The sequence below is a fragment of the Protomyctophum parallelum genome (genome assembly GCF_964188405.1).
Source record: "Protomyctophum parallelum genome assembly, chromosome: 14".
NCBI classification, from domain to species: Eukaryota; Metazoa; Chordata; class Actinopteri; order Myctophiformes; family Myctophidae; genus Protomyctophum; species Protomyctophum parallelum.
The window spans coordinates 21,000,658-21,020,247 of record NC_139709.1 but is presented as its reverse complement, the minus strand read 5'-3'; the positions used below and the strand labels follow the sequence as shown (position 1 = coordinate 21,020,247).

Sequence of the window (19,590 nt, the reverse complement as noted above, 5' to 3'; positions counted from 1 at the left end):
CATAACATGACATACAGCAGGGTGTGTCATAATAGTAATGGTTATAGTTTATTTGTTAAACATCATAAGGCGCTCTGCAAACACTGGAAGTCTTTTTAGGAATTATTTCTAAATTCACTGGGCCACTAATTCAGTCCTTCCTTCCGCGTATGCTCACATACTACATTATTAGTAGTTCCTAATTTTATGGTCTACTTCTACTTCCTCGTATGACAGTGTTACGCAACAATAGCCGATCTACATGCTCAGTTGCTCACAATGCATCTCAAAGATGGACATAGGAGGGGCTAGCGCCTCTCAAAAATAATAATAATCTGAACCTGATTGTACCCGCTGTGCCGACTGTTCCCAGGCGGCGATGGGTGACATCCGCCAGTCGCTGCTGCCCCGCGACGTGCTGAACGCAGCCAAGGAGCTGCTCTACCACCTGGACATCTACATCTGTAACCTGGTGCAGTCCAACAGGGGGCAGGCTGCCCAGGTCGATGCCAAGACACTGGACCTGGTGGAGGAGTTCATCCTGCATGCGCCCAAGGACAGGAATGCCCCGCCCAGGGTAAGTTGTAAAGGCCTGGGCAGTCAACCAAATAATCATTTATGTTGAAGCCCATTTTTAACCGACTTAATCTTGCTCGTTATTTAATCAAATAGTCGAGAGAAGCAGTGGCGCTGCTGATGGCCTAGTGGTTAAGGCGTGTACCATATACAGGCTCTTTTGCTGCCTGACAGCGAGTCCCGGGTTCGATTCCCAAGTGGAATTTTGCCGCATGTCTCTCTCCTTCTCAGATTCCTGTCAACCTGATTGCAACACTCAGCGTTTTCGTTTTCTTTCTTTTTTTGTCACTTAGCAGCTGTGCCCAAATGGGAGAAAACGACTTTTTTTATCCCACAATTTTGGACCCATTTTTTCACCCAGTGTGAATTATCAAATGTAATCGTGGGCACTAGACTCTATGCCAACCTGGGGAGAGCAATGGACTGACCTCATGCATCCTTCTATATGCATGACGAGTCCAAGCCGCTTCTTTTCACCTGACGGGGGATTTTCCCCGGTTGGACGTAGCGCAAGAGACACAGAACTCCATATATAGAAATAAAGGGACACAGAGAGACATATACAGAAATATCCAGATGTGTGGAACAGGTACTCTGTGGGGCATGGATCTCCAACTTCCATCGTTACCGACTCGGTGCTCTACAGCCGTGCACCGGTCTAGTATTTGAAATGAGTGTTATTGTTTTGAAGTCATATCACCTTGCCCTACCCTGATAGTTGATATATATATATTTTTTTTAAGATATTTTTTTGCGGCTTACGCCTTTTTTTTATTGATTTTTGAAGGGACAGACAGTAGGCTGACAGGAAACGGGAGAGAGATGGGGGGATGACATGCAGTAAAGGCCGTGTCGGGTCCGGGAGTCGAACCCGCGGCACACTGCGACTGGATTACCAGTCCGGTGCCCAGACCGTTACGCTACGGCCTGGGCCAATAGTTGATATTATTGAGTGAGTCTGGGTTCTGAAAGCTGGCTCTCCTGTCTGTCTCTTATATGTTGTGCTTCAGAGGATGAGTGCCCTCCAGGAGCTACAGCTGTTGGAGATCATGTGCAGCTGTTTCCAGGAGCAGAGCCGCGACGCCGTCCGCCAACTCACCTTCTCCGCCCTCTTCAGTCTCCAGGGAAACCAGGCGGACGAGAGCCGCATGGCTTTGCTGAGCAAGCTGGTTTCCATGGCGGTGGCCGTGGGCAGGGTGCCCATCTTGGAATGTGCTGCTACCTGGTTGCAGGTGAGGCTTTGTATTGGTAGGGTTGCTCCTATTTGAATATTTACTTAGCGGTTATTCTATCGATTACTTGTTTGAATAATCAAACAATCCAGAAGCTCGTTTTTGTTTTGTGTATATGAATTAATTAATTAATCGCTTAAGTTTGTCTATTTCCGCCGTATGTAAATCAGGCATAATAGTTGGGATGGGTACAAATTCTAGGTACTGTACCTGCATGTGCAAATTTACTCGCCAAATACTGGAACAACAACTAAAGGTGACACAATTATTATTTAACTCATAATAATGTACAGTGTCAGCTATTTGTATTTGTCCTAGTTTGTGTGCATGCACCCCATGTGCGAAATCTCGTGCTCCTCATGCATGTGCACATACGTGTGTGTTGGCGTGCATGCCCATAATGTACTTCCTGTGTGTGTAACTTGAGCGGTGGTGATGTGTCCCTGTCTTCGTGCAGAGGACCCATCGTGTGTTCTGTGTGCGGCTGGCCCGGGTCCTGGTAGACGACTACTGCAGCCTGGTGCCAGGCTCCGTGTCCACCCTGCACAACATCCACAGCTCCAGCCCTCGCTTCTGCTGCCAGTTCATCACCGCCGTCGCCACCCTCTACGACTTCACCTCAGGTACCCAACGCTTATCCATACGAGGATAGCTCCGTTTAACTCGTTAAGACCAGTTTCTACAACCTAAATCATGACAGTTTTCTGTACCAGTGGTTCTCAAACTATTAAGGACCCCAAAAATGTAATGTAAACCCCCATCTCAAAATATGTTGGTCCAGGCAAGGACCCCCCTAGAAGCAAAGATATGAGTCAAAGATTTGCGCACATTTTCACGATATTTCAAAAATAGCAGATATACAAGCTCTTAGCGCGGCACTCAGTGCTGCACTATGAGCTTGTATATCTGCTATTTTTCAATAGCTAAAGTTTAAAATAATGGTTTAAGTTGATGCGTTGTCATGTCCCTTATGGTTTTCTCTCGATGTATGTGTGTGTATTTTATGTGTAGAGGAGCTAACCCCTCCTATCGAGCTCCTCCAGATGATTGTGACATGGATTCAGGACGACCCGCGCCTCGTCCTCATCAACTTCCTGAACACGGCGCTCTCGGGCAGCCCGCCCATCAGTTCCATGGACATCACGCCACTGGGAGGGCTGGTGCGCTGGTGCGTCAAAGCCCCGCTGGCATTCAGACGAGACCAGAAGCCGCCATTGACGAACGGCACGACAGAGAGCCATCCGGAGGCGGGGTCTCTCTTCTCTGCACTGCATTTGAGCGTTCTTCAGGTACATGCGCCTGTGAAGAAATTAGATGGGTGTCACCTCTCGATTTTCTTTAACACCTTAAAGTTCAATTAATCTATGTGATTAAATCAAATGGTAAAATTCAGTAATACAAGACAAAATACTAGCAGAGCATATTTTATTCAATTTGAAGAAGATATCAGGAAAGTGTTTTTTGTTTTAGAACTCTTCCTGGGGTCCACACCAAACATAAAACATATAATATAACACAAGTTAACACAATAAAAACTGTACGCACAAGACAATAAAAGTCCAGTAAAAAATGTCTTTTAAGGAGATTCTTAAAGGGATTGTGACATTAAAAAAATGTTTTGGAATTGTTCTTGTTTTTTTTAGGTTTTCTAATCTCAATTGCACCCAAAAAACATGAACTTTTAACATTCAGTAGATTTTCTGTGATCTGGGGGTTTCTGGCTCAAACAGGTGCTCTGATTTGCCAAAACTTACTGGCAATTTGCCAGCAGATGTCACTGTTTCACTTTGTTGCCTGTTTTCATTGTAGCTCAAAAGGCCCAAAAAACCCCAAAGAAAACTTCAGACCACAGAAAATCCATTGAATGTTCAAAGTTCAGGTTTTTTGGGTGTAATTGAGGTCATAAAACCTAAAAGAAAAAAGAAAAATAAATGAAAATGAATGTCATAAAACCTTTAAAACATGCCTTACTGTGTGCGCTTTAGTGATCACAGTTCATAACGTGTTCCATATTGTTATTGCACTACAAACATTTCCTGCACTTTAGGAATCTGTTTTGTAACACCCAACCGTATTTCTCTCTCTCTCTCTCTCTCTGCAGGTCTTCATGCTCTTGCCCAACATACTGAATGAGAAGGGGCTCTTCGGGCGTCTGGCCCTGCTGCAGCTGGAGCCCCTGGCCGCGCTGACCAACGACCTGTCCCGCCTGCTGGACCAGGCCGATAAACACGCACGCTCTGCCGCCGAGGCGCACACACTCTGCCAGCTGGCCCTGGACCGCCTGGCACAAGCCCTCCAGGTGGCCATGGCTAGCGGAGCGCTGCTCTGCTCCCGAGGTGAGGCGGCGTTTTGGGTTCTTCGACAGGACGTAATGAACCATATGGAAAATTCAATATTGACATTTTGTTATGTCTCAGCGATGTGGACAGTCCTGCAAAGCTGCTGCCGTTTTGAGTATAAATTATGCTATGTTCATGGATTGAAGTTCTCAGTCACCACAGCTGATTTAGTCATTTTGATTCTATAGAAGCCAACGTGTCTTCTATGGAAGCATGTTGCGCAGCGACAATAGCCTATATGCAAGCTCTCAATGCGTCTGTGACACATTGAGAGCTATTTTAGGTTATTTTAACATTAGAACACTTGAAATGATCAAACCAGCAATATGTTCAGAAGCATCTTCCATAAAATCTTAACTGTCTCAGATAGTTCGTACAAAATCAAACGTTAAAGCCTCAGTCCGTGATTTCTTCTTCACCTGGTTGGCAGTATGTAGAACAGCAGGAACAATATGTTACTAAAACAACATCATTTTACAATACATATTGTGTTAATTGTTTATGAAACAGTGCTAGTGTAGGTCGGGGCTCCTTTCATACTGTTTCACAAATCACACTTTAGGACTTGGTCCTACAGTACAACCTTTTTCAGTCGTGAGATTACATTTTGCTTAAATCCAAGATTCTTACTTGGGAGAGGGAACCTATTCATCAGCTTAAAATTTGTCTCCTCATTTCTTTTGTTTCATCACTTCCAATTTCACTTGTTTACTGTAATCCTGTATGACTGGATAAAATCGGTCAGATATCCTGACGTGAAAATGATTTTTTTGTTTACTAAAGAGCCGGAGAGATCGGGAGACCCCTGTTATTGAACAACAATGATGACTATGGGCATATCGAACAATTTAACAGTTATTTAACAAAAACATTTAAATTACAGCAGACCCTTTAACTTATGATACGATGTGACATTTATCTTCTCCTTCCATCATTGTTTTTCCGTTGGCTATAAGAAAACCTAATGCACTACAACAAAGTTACAAATGTTGGTCAATAACAATTTGACAAATAACAAAAGACTTGATTTGACAGTGATTTTATTGTCCTCATCGTGATGTCTTCTTGTTTCACACAGAGGACCTGAGGGCCATCTGCTCCCGTCTCCCCCACAACAAGTAAGAACCAGCATCTATTAAAGGACCACTTCACCACTTTTCAACCTATCTTCATATGAATACAAGAAGACTCACCCCGTTTGTGTTTTCCTCCCAGAATTTTCCCCAGTGAGGGGTGGGAGAGGCTGGACAGCAGACGGCTGGATTTTGAATTTCTCTAACTATAAACTTTCATGACAGCAGACAGCCTAAGTACAAATATAATTTATGAAAAGCTACTACAGTGAAGTCTGTTCACAGAAGTTGTTGTAGGATATGTGGGGATTATCTGACGAGGTACCATTTGAGGGGGCAAAACCTTACGTATACTAAATAATACTAAATTGTTTATAGGGTCAATAAATGTAATATTAAATAACCTTTCCACAGGAGTATCTTTTTATATTTTTCCAAAAAGAATACAAACAGCCAATAGCATATTACAAAGTTATCCCCCTCACTGGGGAAAATTCCGGGATGAAAAACGGGCACGCACCGGGGTGAGTCTTCTTGTTACCCTTCATATAATAGGTCCTCACTAATAATCGAACCGAATAATAACCGAATAATCGTGACCGAAAGAATAAGGTCACGAATACAAGCGGCCAAAATGAGTTTTCTTCGACGGGTGGCTGGCATCTCCCTTAGAGATAGGGTGAGAAGTTCAGTCACACGAGAGAGACTCGGAGTAGAACCGCTGCTCCTTCACCTGGAAAGGAGTCAGCTGAGGTGGTTCGGGCATATGGTTAGGATGCCTCTCGGGCGCCTCCCTAGGGAGGTCCTCGACGCATGTCCCACTGGGAGGAGACCCCGGGGCAGACCAAGGCGCAGTTGGAGGAAATACATCGACTCACTGGCCTTGGAACGTCTCGGAATCCCCCAGGAGGAAGTCACTAATGTTGCTCTGGAGAGGGAAGTCTGGAGCTCTCTGGTGGAGCTGTTGCCCCCACGACCCAACTACGGATAAGCGGTTGAAGATGGATGGATGGATGGACTAATAATCATGAAAAAATTGCACGATTATTTCCTAGTCAGTCTGTGTCTCTCACTCACACTCTCTCTTCCTGTGTCTCTGTCTTTCTGTGTGTGTGGGCGCTTGTTTCCTTCCTCTCGTGTCAACAGTTTGCTGCAGTTGGTGATGTCGGGCCCGGTGATGTACTACAACAACATCCACACGCCGCCGCTGGCATTCAGCCCCCACGCCTCTCACTCGCCTCTGGCCTCACACTCCACACACACACCCCTGGCATCGCACTCCACGCACACACCCCTGGCATCGCACCCCACGCACACACCCCTGGCATCGCACCCCACACACACACCCCTGGCATCGCACCCCACGCACACACCCCTGGCATCGCACCCCACGCACACACCCCTGGCCAGCCACCCCTCGCCTCACCCCCAGTACCCCTCTCAGCCTTTCCTGACGGGGATGCCCTTCCCCTATCGGCCCAGTCATTAAAGAACCATCACACTCAGCTGCAGATGTGAGGCTATGTGTATGTCAGGTAATTAGGGACACTCTGTGAGTGTGTGTGTGTGTGCGCGCGTGTGTAGATGATTGCGTGATTCAAGTCTGTTAAACGGGGATACTTCTGTAAAAACAAACGTCTGAAACTGTGAGGCTGTCATGTTTGTCTAATAAATGTTCTTTTCTTTTTTACTCGAGTGACAATTTCTCATGTTGTTTTTTAGATTCACCACCAGTGGTCACTGTTATTCTATTTACATGTTGCAGTACCAGTCTGCAGTGCTGGACTGGTGTTTTCAGTTTGTTTAAGGGGCAAGATAGCACAGAAACAGTGTAAAGCTCAGTTGTGCTTGTTGAATTAAATTATTAACTTTCTCAAAGGCGTATGCTCCATTTTCAATACCTGTGTAAAAAATAATAATATATACACACACACACACACACGGTATATAATATATACATATGTTTATTACTAAATTAATAATTCTAACATCATTGGAATAAGGAAACTTAACCACAAATGACTTATTTTCCAAAACTTTGGAATGTGTATGTGGAGCAATAAGTCCTACCCATAATTATCTGAATGAATGCCCTGTCAGTGTCTCCATGTGAGGTGAGCCCCCAGCTAGCTAGCAAAATCTTGACCCTGCGTGGATCCTGATAGCATATCGCTGTTCCGCAGCACACAGCATGATGCTCCAGCCCTCCCTTCTGGAGGTGTTCAGCTGCCCTCATCCACCACTAGAATTGCATCATCCCAGCGTCAATGACTGCACTCTTTGACTTCAATGCTTTGGCGCGTTGCAGTGCGGGTTCAAGGAGGAAGTGCCATTAGTGTATCTGAGCCAGGGTGCGTGTGCTGTGGAAATGCATGCAAGATATTTCTCATTTTGTGCTCTTTGTGTTTTAACGACACTGCATCTTGCTTCATTGTTCCACAGTTTTCCTAGCTACTGTAAATGTCAAACACCTGCTGCCACAATGAAGAGGAAGTACATTTTTCTAAATGTTGCCTTTGTCCTCTGGTGTAGTCATTGTCATCATTTGAGACAGCGTTAAGCAGTATCTTTCTCATGTTACTGTTCTTTGTATTGTTCTTTCCTCGGAACAAAACTGTATAGCTATCCAAACACACAAATCATCTCCTGGTGAATGAACAGCACACATAAGTAGTAAGTAGCCTTGCCGAGCCATGAGGCCCATAGGGCAGGAGCCTATCTCCTGTTTCTGTAGCGTGAGGCAGCTTGATGTACAAGTACACCCCCTGGGCATGACGCTAGTATGTCGCAGGGACTTACCCCCAATCCAACCCTTGATGCTGAGTTTCAAGCAGGGAGGCACTGGGTCACATTTTTAGAGTCTTTGGTATGACCCGGCCGGGAATCGAACCCCTACCTCCCAATCTCAGGGCGGACACTCTAACCACAAGGCCATTGAGCTGGAACACTATGTACATACAGAAAAAAATAAGTCTTCCTACTTCCGGACAAGGAAGCTTACGAGGAAAGGTCACCAACGTCATTCCTGAACCGATTATGTGACAAAGGTCACAATCGTTCATAGTATTTCATGGAACTTCCAGTGTGAGGTTTGCCACCCATGGGTGGCATGGCGCATTCCCGGAGTCCAGTCATGTGACTTGCATCCCTTCCTTTCGTTGCGTTACTTGTAGGGGTGTAACGATACATTTTAACAGCGATACAATACGTATCATGATACATGGTTGACGATACGATACATGGACGATATTGGTTCATTATTGCGATACGATTCAATTATTTAAAAATCGAGTGTAGCGATATTGAATGGAAAACCATTCAACCCCTCTCTTTATTTTTTCTTCTTAAAATAGCTAAATGCAACGCACAAATACTTATTGATACAGTCGATTATTTGCATTGCAAAACGATATAATACGATACAAAGTCAAAGTTGCTGTTTACATTTCGATATACTTGAAATTAAAATGTATTTTTCGATGCAGCTACTATATCGTTACACCCCTAGTTCATTGCTTCCGGGCCCCTTCCCTACTTCCTTACCGATGATACTACTAATTAAGGCTCTGTTCCATTCTGGTCAAACGGTGTCAGGGTGCTGATAATGTGCATGTTGGCTCACACTGGTTAAACAATCTACTACTTCAGGGGTTCTCAAAGTGTCCGAGTGCGTTCCAAATGGCGTACGGGTACGGCCCGAGTGTGTAACTCTGAGAGTGTGCAAATGGTTTCATTTGTACACTCAGAGTTATGGGGTTCCTTGAAATTAAAAACTTTGAGAACCACTGTAACTCTAAATGGAACAGAGCCTTAATTAGTATCATCGGTAGTAGGGAAGGGCCCCAGAAGCAGAGAGTTATTCTGTGTGCATAGAGTCTATAAATAAGTTCATACTGTAGATTACAAATCATAATGTATCCCCCACAGTAGGGTGGGAACAGTACTGGGAGCGTCATTGTACTGTATACAGACTGTACTTTATGCGACACCCATAGCTGATGGGTGTGTCCAGTGATAAGCATATCTCTTCTGGGAACGTCATGCCTTTACTGTTGGTTCTGTGGAAGCTGCCAGCACTGATACCATTCAGGGTAAAAAGGCGCAATACATGATGGAGCAATGTTTGAGGGGGCAATTTTGAAGCAAGAAGGCTGAAGTATGACTGGGGTGTTCTGTCATACGTACATACATTAAATCAATAGACTGAATAGTTTCTCCCAATCATCCATGGTGGCAAGATACACAGTAGATCTGGGACTTTTTGTTCAAATTCCCACAGTCAGAATGTACATATATTTTGTTATACGACCACGTCGCTTGTCGATTTTTAAGTGAAAAACATCCAAATTTAAATTCTCCAAAGTTGTACCTTGTCACCAAACATATGGGCCAGAACTCACCGGACAGTGACATGCCAGAACTCACCGGACAGTGACATGCCAGGCTTGAACTGAGAAGAAAGGTTTCCTTGTGCCCATGGCCAGTGGTGTAAAGTAACTAACTATACCTATGTAATCAAGTACTGTACAATTTTTTGGTATTTTTACTTTCTTCAGTATTTATAATTTTCAATACATTTACTTCTACCCCACTACATCTCAGAGGAAATATTGTACTTTTACTCCACTACAATTATATTAAAACTTGAGTTTGATTATTATTAAAAAACACACTAATCACACTAAACACACTAACCAGCCCTTTTTCGGACATTTGTAAATAGCTGATCTACAAGCTCGCAATGTGCCATGGTACGACACATTGTGAGCTTGAAGATCGGCTATTTTCAACAGATTTCTTAATACCTTTTGAACTTGAAATGGGACATTCTGCACAATGAGTACTTTTGCTTTACATTTTGATGCCGATACCTTTTTTATTATTTACTCATTTCATTTTTAATACGGGACTTCTACTGTAATATATCTACATTGCAGTATTGATACTTTTACTTAAGGAAAACATGTGAGTACATCTTCCATCACTGCCCAAGGCCAGCTGTAACCCACAGTCTTAAAGTAGCCAGGCTGGGCCTGGTGTTGGCATGGCCTGCTTCTCTTTGCAGGTGTGGAGTGTGGTCGACTCCATCCTGTGTCAGCAGATGTAGAAATTGGTTTCCTGTGGAAGAAATCCTCTCACGGCCAATAACCACAACTGACTCAGAACTGCAATTGAGGTCTGACTAGACTAGAAGTTTCAGACTAGGTCTTAGTATATTATTTTTTCTTTTTATCAGTTTTGGATTTTTATAAGCATAGTTGTATCTCTATCTGCCCTGTGTTTTCATTCTGTCTGTCTGTCTGTCTGTCTGTCTGCCTGCCTGCCTGCCTGCCTGCCTGCCTGCCTGCCTGCCTGCCTGCCTGCCTGCCTGCCTGCCTGCCTACTTGCCAAGCCAATGTGAGTGAACCCTGCCCCATATCTTCCATGTCATAATAGGAGAGCATTATGCGAAAATAGTCGATCTACAAGCTCACAGCGCAATACGTTGTGTTGTAGATCGTCTGAAAGGAAGGGGACCAAGTATAGAACCCTGGGTATCCCGGTTAACAAAGAATATTGGGTTTAAGCCAAGCGAGTGAAGGCAAGTCGGTCATTAGCCAATACTCTATACTAATACTGTATGTCACTCAGCTCATATATTTAGTAGAAGTGATGGGTATGGTGCACACTGTCTTCATATGTCACTCAGCTCATAGATTTAGTAGAAGTGATGGGTATGGTGCACACTGTCTACATATGTCACTCAGCTCATAGATTTAGTAGAAGTGATGGGTATGGTGCACACTGTCTACATATGTCACTCAGCTCATAGATTTAGTAGAAGTGATGGGTATGGTGCACACTGTCTTCATATGTCACTCAGCTCATAGATTTAGTAGAAGTGATGGGTATGGTGCACACTGTCTACATATGTCACTCAGCTCATAGATTTAGTAGAAGTGATGGGTATGGTGCACACTGTCTTCATATGTCACTCAGCTCATAGATTTAGTAGAAGTGATGGGTATGGTGCACACTGTCTTCATATGTCACTCAGCTCATAGATTTAGTAGAAGTGATGGGTATGGTGCACACTGTCTTCATATGTCACTCAGCTCATAGATTTAGTAGAAGTGATGGGTATGGTGCACACTGTCTACATATGTCACCCAGCTCATAGATTTAGTAGAAGTGATGGGTATGGTGCACACTGTCTTCATATGTCACTCAGCTCATAGATTTAGTAGAAGTGATGGGTATGGTGCACACTGTCTTCGGTATAGAGCATAGCTGTGGCCGTGGTTTTCTGGAAAAACGAATGGCCGATTTTTCAGTGGGTCCAGAAAACCACGCCCACTGCTATGCTCTATAGGTTAACGGGTCAGCTTTGTCTGTGAGACAAGATCAGAATTGGTATGTTTTCATCTATGAAGATCTGTTTAATAAGCTACTACTTTATCTTCCCATTTGGACTGTAAAATTGGCACCCATCACACATGCATCACAGAACAGGAATAGCATAGCCAGTAACTGTTTTTGTTTACTGGCAAGCTGATTCCGTTTGGGCAGAACCTCAAGATGTGTGATAACAAATGCACAGTTTAAAAAAAAAACTATTATACCTAGTATACCTTTAATACTTCCTCTATGTTAATTAAACAGTGCCAGAAAGAAGTGAAGCAACATCTGCCTGAAAAACCTCTATTGTTTCCAAATCAACCACTCTGACAGTTTTTAAACAAACCAAGTGGAAGTGTATGCTTCCAACTGTGCAGGGGAGGAATAAGCAGACATAACATAATTATATATTTGGGGCAGGGCTTATGCTTCACTCCAAACTGTTATTAAGATATATGCCACAGATTATTATAAAACTGACCCAAGACCATAAACAGTTGTCCATGAATGTTTTGAGGCTGCATGGGTTTGTCTTCACCTGCGACTACCGTGAGACCGCTGTTTGCCTTTCTCAAAGGGAGATCGTCACCAATACAAACTAAACCCAGATGAGCGATAAACGGTACTTTAGTGAGATTTAGCCTTGTCGTGGGAAACGGAACCCACCTCTCTCACACATAGCCCCGTGTCAGGCAGAGCCATGCAGTTTCTCCAGGCACTGTGTGTGGTTCATCATCAACAGTGCAGGTGGCAGCCAACTGAAGTGGGGAAGAGACTTAGGGCTGGATTAGTATCATCCTGTGAAAGAAATATCGTAATGACCGGCGGATTGAAGATTCAAAGGAATTACAGTGACAACGTGGAAATGGGCTTTAATGCAGCAAAATTCTCTAACAAAGCTCAACGCTTGAGCAACAGAAGGGAGAGGTTCCCACAACAATTACCCCTGCCCATGGTTTCAACCAGTGTGTATGCCTACACATATTATAACATAAAGGCTGAATAAAACACAAGATTAATGACCTATAGCCCATTTACCAACTCAATAACACAAGTCATGCACAATAAATAAATAAAAGTAAATGTGCACGAGGCATCCTGGGAAGGCCTTCTTTGTCCTACGGCACACCCAGTGACACTATACAATATAAAGGAGTGTGTCATCATGTCTGATAAGCTGTTTGTGTGTTTGTATGTATGCATCCATGTGACATGAGTGTGACATGAGACATTGTCAGTGCTGAGGAATACATCATTTCTGAGAACAATACCTTTGTCCCACCATGCCGTTGACAATCAGGACAGTGGCATGTTACACACTAGCTACCATTTCTGTAGCAGGTCCTGCAAATATATGAATAGTCAACACATCCCTCCATAATCACCCTAAGGTGTCGTGTGTTCTTGCTCCATGTTAGAACCTGATGAACTGAGCAAGCATCAACATCATTGGCGATCTCTTTATAACAAAATTAATTTATATAAAGTTATAAGATAAATAATGAATTATAAATATGTCCATGATGCATTATAGACATGGGCATCCAGGGCGTCATAGAAAGTGTTACATAATGGAAGAAAACCTTAGTTCAAATCCACAGAGTTTTACCACAGCCTAGAAAAATGTTTCCTCATTGGCTCCAAACACTTTCTGCATTGTGATACTGTCCTAACATCACAAACCCTAACCACAGGGAATATGTGGGGGAAGTGTTAATTTTCATAACGTTCCTAACCACCTGTAGCTGTTCCTGTAAACACTGTAAAAAAACCCAGTATGCTTCATTGTTTTTTAACAGTTGCCTGTATTATGTTTATTAAACTATAATACATTGAGGGCAGCCACAAATGTGGACATCTGTTTGCTCAGACTTCCCTTTATAATGCCTTTGAACTGAGAAACTAGATCTGCTTTTTGTGTGAATATGTGAATGTGAATATATATGTAACAACAACACAAATCTTGATGGGGTGCCTCCATGGCAATTGGAGTATTTGGGTGTCCTTGGCGTAAAAACGTTTGCAAACCACTGTTCTCTAGACCAGGGGTTTTCAATAGGTGGTCCGTGGAGGTATTGCATGTGGTCCCTGACCATGCATTTAGCAATGTAGCAAAATGAAGATTTTGTATTTTCTTCCACGGAACAGTGCACTAATCCGTCCGTGCACTGTTCCATGGAAGTGCGTCAATGTTATCAGAATTACTGGGAAATCTGAGGTTAATAAATTCCACAGAAAAGGCAGTTAGAATCTGAAGAAGGGTGAAGTGTACCAGCTTGCCTGATTGAGTCATCATTATTAGGAAATGTTAATGTGCCCATATAATCACGTGCTATATCTTGCACGTATTTGCCATTTTTACTATATATTATATATTACTATTACTATTATTACTATTATTACTATTATTAAAATAGTTCAAATAGCTGATAATAGCCATAATGTATGGATGTAGATCTGCTAGTTGAACTATTTTAAAATATTTTTCAAGATACTGTAGTAAAATATGGAAAAAAAAGTTTAGGGATAAAGGTTAATGTTTGTGTCAGTACTGTATATCAGTTAAGTCCGTGGACCATCGTTTGAGAAACAGTATAAGACATGGGATGCATTCCATAACAAGTGTTACGAAAGCACTAATCTTAGCCCATATCCCATTACAACACAACAGTGGTCCCCAGGTTGATTCTTAGTCAAGGTGGTGGTCCCTGGTTCACAATCAGTTGAAAACCCCTGCTCTGTCTAGACTATAGAGCACCGTTATTACATGTGGCTTGACAGGGCTAACACCCGCTCTTGGAATGACCAAAGTAATGATTACACATGGAAAAGGATAGACTTAAATTGCACTTGTGCCAGCAGTCTCTGCAGGGGCTTTACATTCTTGGCCCGAGAAACCACGCAGCTACAACAACGATTTGCTGGAACTAATGCCTCTGAACTTTCACAACTTCTAAATCCTCAGCTATTAGGCCACCGGTTTCAACGAGGGACAGAAATCAATGTCCCATTATGCCAGCTGTTTTGTGTTGCAGAAGATGTAGTTGTCTCGGCGATCAACCCAAATGAATGGCGAGCAGGTTGGAGACTATGTGTCCCTGCCAGGCTACATGCTGTACCGTACATTGTTCAAGAAGGTCTTTGGTTGCTATCTCACCTTTAAAAGAAAATACAATAATTTATTTTTGCAATATCATACAACAAACTCACCCTTACAACAGAACAAAAACATATGATACTATCGCTGACTTCTTACTGACAGTTGAGAGTTGAAAGCCTCCTATACAACATCAATCAATGTTTGTGTTACACAAATTGTCCATTCATTGTCAATGGGAATGTAATATTTGTGTATAGGACAAAGTTTGTGCACACACAGTAAAAGCTGGACATAGGAGGGGGTAGCACCCCTCAAGAATAATCCTTATATGTAAGGCTATACATAAAGGACAAGAGGTACCCTAAGAGAGGATTCCAAGAGTAGGGGAGGAGGGTATCCGGGGTAGGGATCTAACTATGACCAGTTAGTGTGAAGATGGAGCCATGATTTAAGGTCAATCTTAAATCTTCCCCTTTAGCGTCCTGAAACTGGGGTGAACTAGATCATACGAACTTCCTCTGGTTTTGTACCCGTGAGCATCCCTCACTCTGGGCAGGTAGCCCAGCAGGTACTTAGGAACAGAGGCATCTAGAATCTTGATGTCTCTCTCCTCCACGCTTAGCCATCCCAGGCTACTAAAGATATTTTTGAGGGGCTAGTGTAGTGTAGAAAATGTGAGTTAATTAGTAAGGCCAGGCGGGGCCTCGGGCCAGCCCAGATAGGGCCGAGCCTTAATTTTCGGGCCTGTTGAGAACTCTATAGTTTTCGCCGTCTGCCGGGAGCGGATGTGCTAATAACTTTGGGGCGGGTCCCTTCTAGAGTTTCAATGGACAGGTATCCGTCAAAAGGGAGACATTGAGGAGGAAGAATGGGTAGGGAAGGATCAACATATGGAATGTCAGAACAGGTCAGCTCCATAGAGATCTAAGGGTTTGAGCTAGTTTCAGGTCAGGTGTAGAGTTGCTGGCCAACTCCAATGCCGTATGCAGACCTAGGTGATGATCCAGTCTTCTCCATGTATGGCTATCCAGGGTTTGATGAGGTCAGTATTGTGATCTTAATTCATATATAGAGACGGCCATTATGGGCCATATATGGAGCGTGTCACGAGGCGTGATGGACTGACTGACTGACGGGTTTGCAGGTTTTCATAGTAATCTGCGGTTGCAATAAATTATTAAATTTGCAATAAATTACAAAATACTTTGTTTTGAATGTGCTCTTATCATTTTGCAAGAATAGCCGTCAATTTATGGACTTTTTTTAAATCTCACTTTTGTACAAACATATATGCCATATATGCCATAAAATAAATCCAGCCAAATGTACCTGAGAAAACCCACAAATGAACAGGGCCGTTGTCATTAGGCATCAAGATCGTGGTAGTTGGTACATATGTTTTTGAGACATATGAGGCCTATAATTACTGAGAATACCCAAAATAACAATTAGGGTGACTGACACAACCAGACTGTTTCTGCTCACGGAAGAAAAGATAGCATACAAATTAAATTGTTCACTAAAGCTTCCATAAACAACAACAACAACAACCTGTTTTTTTGTTATCAATAGTTTTTTTAATCCATGACAAAAACACTACAATTATACCCTATTGGCCTGAATATAAGACTATGTTTTTTTCCAATGGAAAGATCCTAAAAACGGGATCGTATTATAATCGAGGACTAGACTATTTGGCATTCAATGATCTTTTTCCACAAATTAGTCAGAGTTATAATCAGAGTCGTTTTATATTCGGGACAAAAAGTGCCGTTGGGATTATTTAAAATCCTCATAGCACATAATCTGCGGGGGGTCAAATATGTTCGGTGAACATTTAAATTAATTTGTTGATGATCAGGATTCCTAGAAGACAACATAATATTAGACCACAAGTGTGTCCCAGCTCCAATCAGGATCCAAACTTGGTATGTCATTCCTCCATTATAGTATCAACAGGTATCCCATAATTAGATACTAATAAAAAATAATATATTGTGGAAACAAAACCTCTTGATCTATATTCTATAACATCACTCTATGTAAAGGGTGCATTGTAAGGGCTCTGCCATGGAACCCCGTAGGTCCTCACGGCACTTCTCAGTTGTAGATAGAAAAAATAATCACACCTGTGTGAAGTGAGGGGCGCTCTAATCATCGTACATCATATCGTACATCATCAAGCCCCTCAAAAAGACTTAAATTAAATTAAAAACATCACATAAATTCTGAAAATAAATTCACCAAATAAATCACCCAAAGTATGAATCCCCTTGGAACTCCATCTAGGAAAACGAATAGGACATCATCCGAAAGTAAACCTTCATTATTGAACACTGGGGAAAACGAATACTATTTCAAATCTATTTTGCACATTTTTTCAGATGCTCTCCACACTGTTATCTAACTGAGAAATGATTAGCCCAAAATTAACTTTGCATTGATTATTCGTTATATTTTAATAGATCAAATCTCTCAATTCGATAGGATGTACCAAACCCTCCTCAAGCCCTCGCAAGGAAACCTTCAATAAACAACCTGTTGAAAGCATTTACAAATAAGTTACCAATACTGACTACTGTTTTGCTCTGCCTCCTTCAAATGCCCTATCACAGAGGAGATAGAAATATCAACACTGTCTGTTTTTTAACGGTTCTATATTGTCATTATTGGCCTTGACATTTCTGTTGACATTCAAATAGGATTGTGTGCTTTGCAAGTATCAAGGATATGCGGATTAAACAAAGTCTTTATAAACATTTACTACATCATTTACCAGTGTTGGCTTCTATCCTACTCCAGCCCACCGACAATACCCAATCACAGAGAGTGAGTGTTGATGTCCCAACATTCTTCCAAGAACTCTAATCATTATATTGGATATTACCAGTGTGAGTATGATGTGTTTTTTTGTCACATTATAAGTATTATAATGTATGCACCTACAGATGAAATGCATCCTCTGCTTTTACCCATCCTATAACAACTAGGAGCAGTGAGCAGCCATTCTACGGCACTCTGGAAGCAATTCAGGGTTAAAAGTCTTGCTCAGGGTCAGGGACACACATCGACACATTGCTTGACTACACCTCAAGAAAATAAATAAATAGAGGAAGAGAGAATACGAGATGATGGTGCGGGAAATCTGTGAGCAGCACTGTGGTGACTGAAAAAGAAAATCCACATTATTTCAGCTCATGAAAAGATATTTTCACAGGTGCAGCAAAAGGTACAGTAGCTACAGCCTACAATTATTATATAATATTATTCATTGTTGCTCTGCCAGCCTCAACTCAGATTTTCCTGCTAATGCGAGTTATGTATAGCCTTACTTTTGCTGCACAATTGCACTTGGGATAGGTTTTGCACCCTTTATTATTATTTCAAATAGAACCCTTCTCTGAGAAATGAAGCTCTGCTGCAGTTTTTCATTGAGGTATTAAATAATATATAGGAGTTGAGTATACAATTGTGCATTTCTGATTTCTCTGAGTCATTCCAGGTAACTGGCTTTGTTTTGAAGAACATTAACTGTTCTCTTCCGATGAATTTGATTCTGACAGATCAATAAATGACTAATACAGGCATGGATTCATGCATGACTCCAGCTGGTATAAACAGCTTTTCACCATGTTTTAATCCAATGTTCTCTTCTGAGACCAGGTTTGCCAAGTGGTGCCATGGTAACCGTGCCAGTTGTTCTCTCTGTATGGCCAATATGTTGGGGCCAATTCCTTATTTTACATTTTAAAACAGTAACTCAGTAACTCATGAATGGTGGAGAAGATGTGCCTAAAATACAAGATGCTGTGCCAGCCAGCCAGACGCCTATGCTTGACATAATAATTGGCAAAGGCCCAATAATTATGGGCATAATAATACTAATAATAATACTAATACTACTACTACTACTACTACTACTACTACTACTACTACTACTACTACTACTACTAATACTACTAATAATAATAATAATACTACTACTACTACTACTACTACTACTACTACTACTACTACTAATAATAATAATAATAATAATAATAATAATAATAGTACATTTATAAATGGGATGCCAAAACAGGAACCATGATGAAAGTGGTTAAAAAAAGTAAAAGTAAAAGTTAGATAGAAATATAAAGGTAGGATTTTTTTGTCTGCCTCCCAGACAGTTTTGATTGATTGATTGAAATATGTACAGTTTGCAGAATTACAGTACATTTCAAGCACAAACTCAATACAAAGACTGTTAACTGTGAGTGGACGACCCAATGTTTACAAGAGGGTACACCCACCATGTTCAATTCATCAAAACATTTAGAGACGTACAGACAGTGAAGTGCAGTGCAGTGTAGGGAGGTTGCCCGTTTTTCCTCCCGGAATTTTCCCCAGTGAGGGGGATAACTTTGTAATATGTATTGGCTGTTTGTATTCTTTTTGGAAAAATATAAAAAGATACTCATGTGGAAAGGCTATATTATTTGACTTGATTTAGTATATGTAAGGTTTTGCCCCCCTTTTTACCTCGCCAGATAATCCCCACATATCCCACAACAACTTCTGTGAACAGACTTCACTGTACTAGCTTTTCATAAATTATATTTGTACTTGTTCTGCTGTTCTGCTGTCATGAAAGTTTATAGTTAGAGAAATTCAAAGTCCAGCCGTCTGCTGTCCAGCCTCTCCCACCCCTCACTGGGGAAAATTCTGGGAGGAAAACAGAAACGGGGCGAGTAGTCTTGTTACCCCCATAGAGCATAAAGAAGGACCTCCTTCTTTATGCTCTATGGTCGTGACGCAACTAACGGATCCTTCTTTACATAGCCTTGACATGCCACGGAAGTGACGCTTTCCTAATAGCAGCGTGGTGAACGTAGCGTAGCGTGTGGTCTCTCTCTCAAGGTTGAACTGAATTA

At 42.1% G+C, this 19,590-nt stretch overlaps 1 protein-coding gene across 1 annotated transcript in view; it reads left to right on the top strand.

Moving 5' to 3' along the window:
* ints15 (integrator complex subunit 15) overlaps positions 1–6,892 on the top strand; it is a 7,734-nt gene extending 842 nt beyond the window's left edge. Inside the window, exons 2-8 of the mRNA XM_083781535.1 lie at positions 353–556; positions 1,566–1,787; positions 2,245–2,410; positions 2,799–3,076; positions 3,889–4,123; positions 5,205–5,244; positions 6,346–6,892. Of these exons, the coding sequence (XP_083637661.1) occupies positions 359–556; positions 1,566–1,787; positions 2,245–2,410; positions 2,799–3,076; positions 3,889–4,123; positions 5,205–5,244; positions 6,346–6,688 (1,482 nt within the window). The 5' untranslated portion in view covers positions 353–358 and the 3' untranslated portion in view covers positions 6,689–6,892. The remainder of the gene's footprint in view (positions 1–352; positions 557–1,565; positions 1,788–2,244; positions 2,411–2,798; positions 3,077–3,888; positions 4,124–5,204; positions 5,245–6,345) is intronic.
* Positions 6,893–19,590: the final 12,698 nt, after the last annotated feature.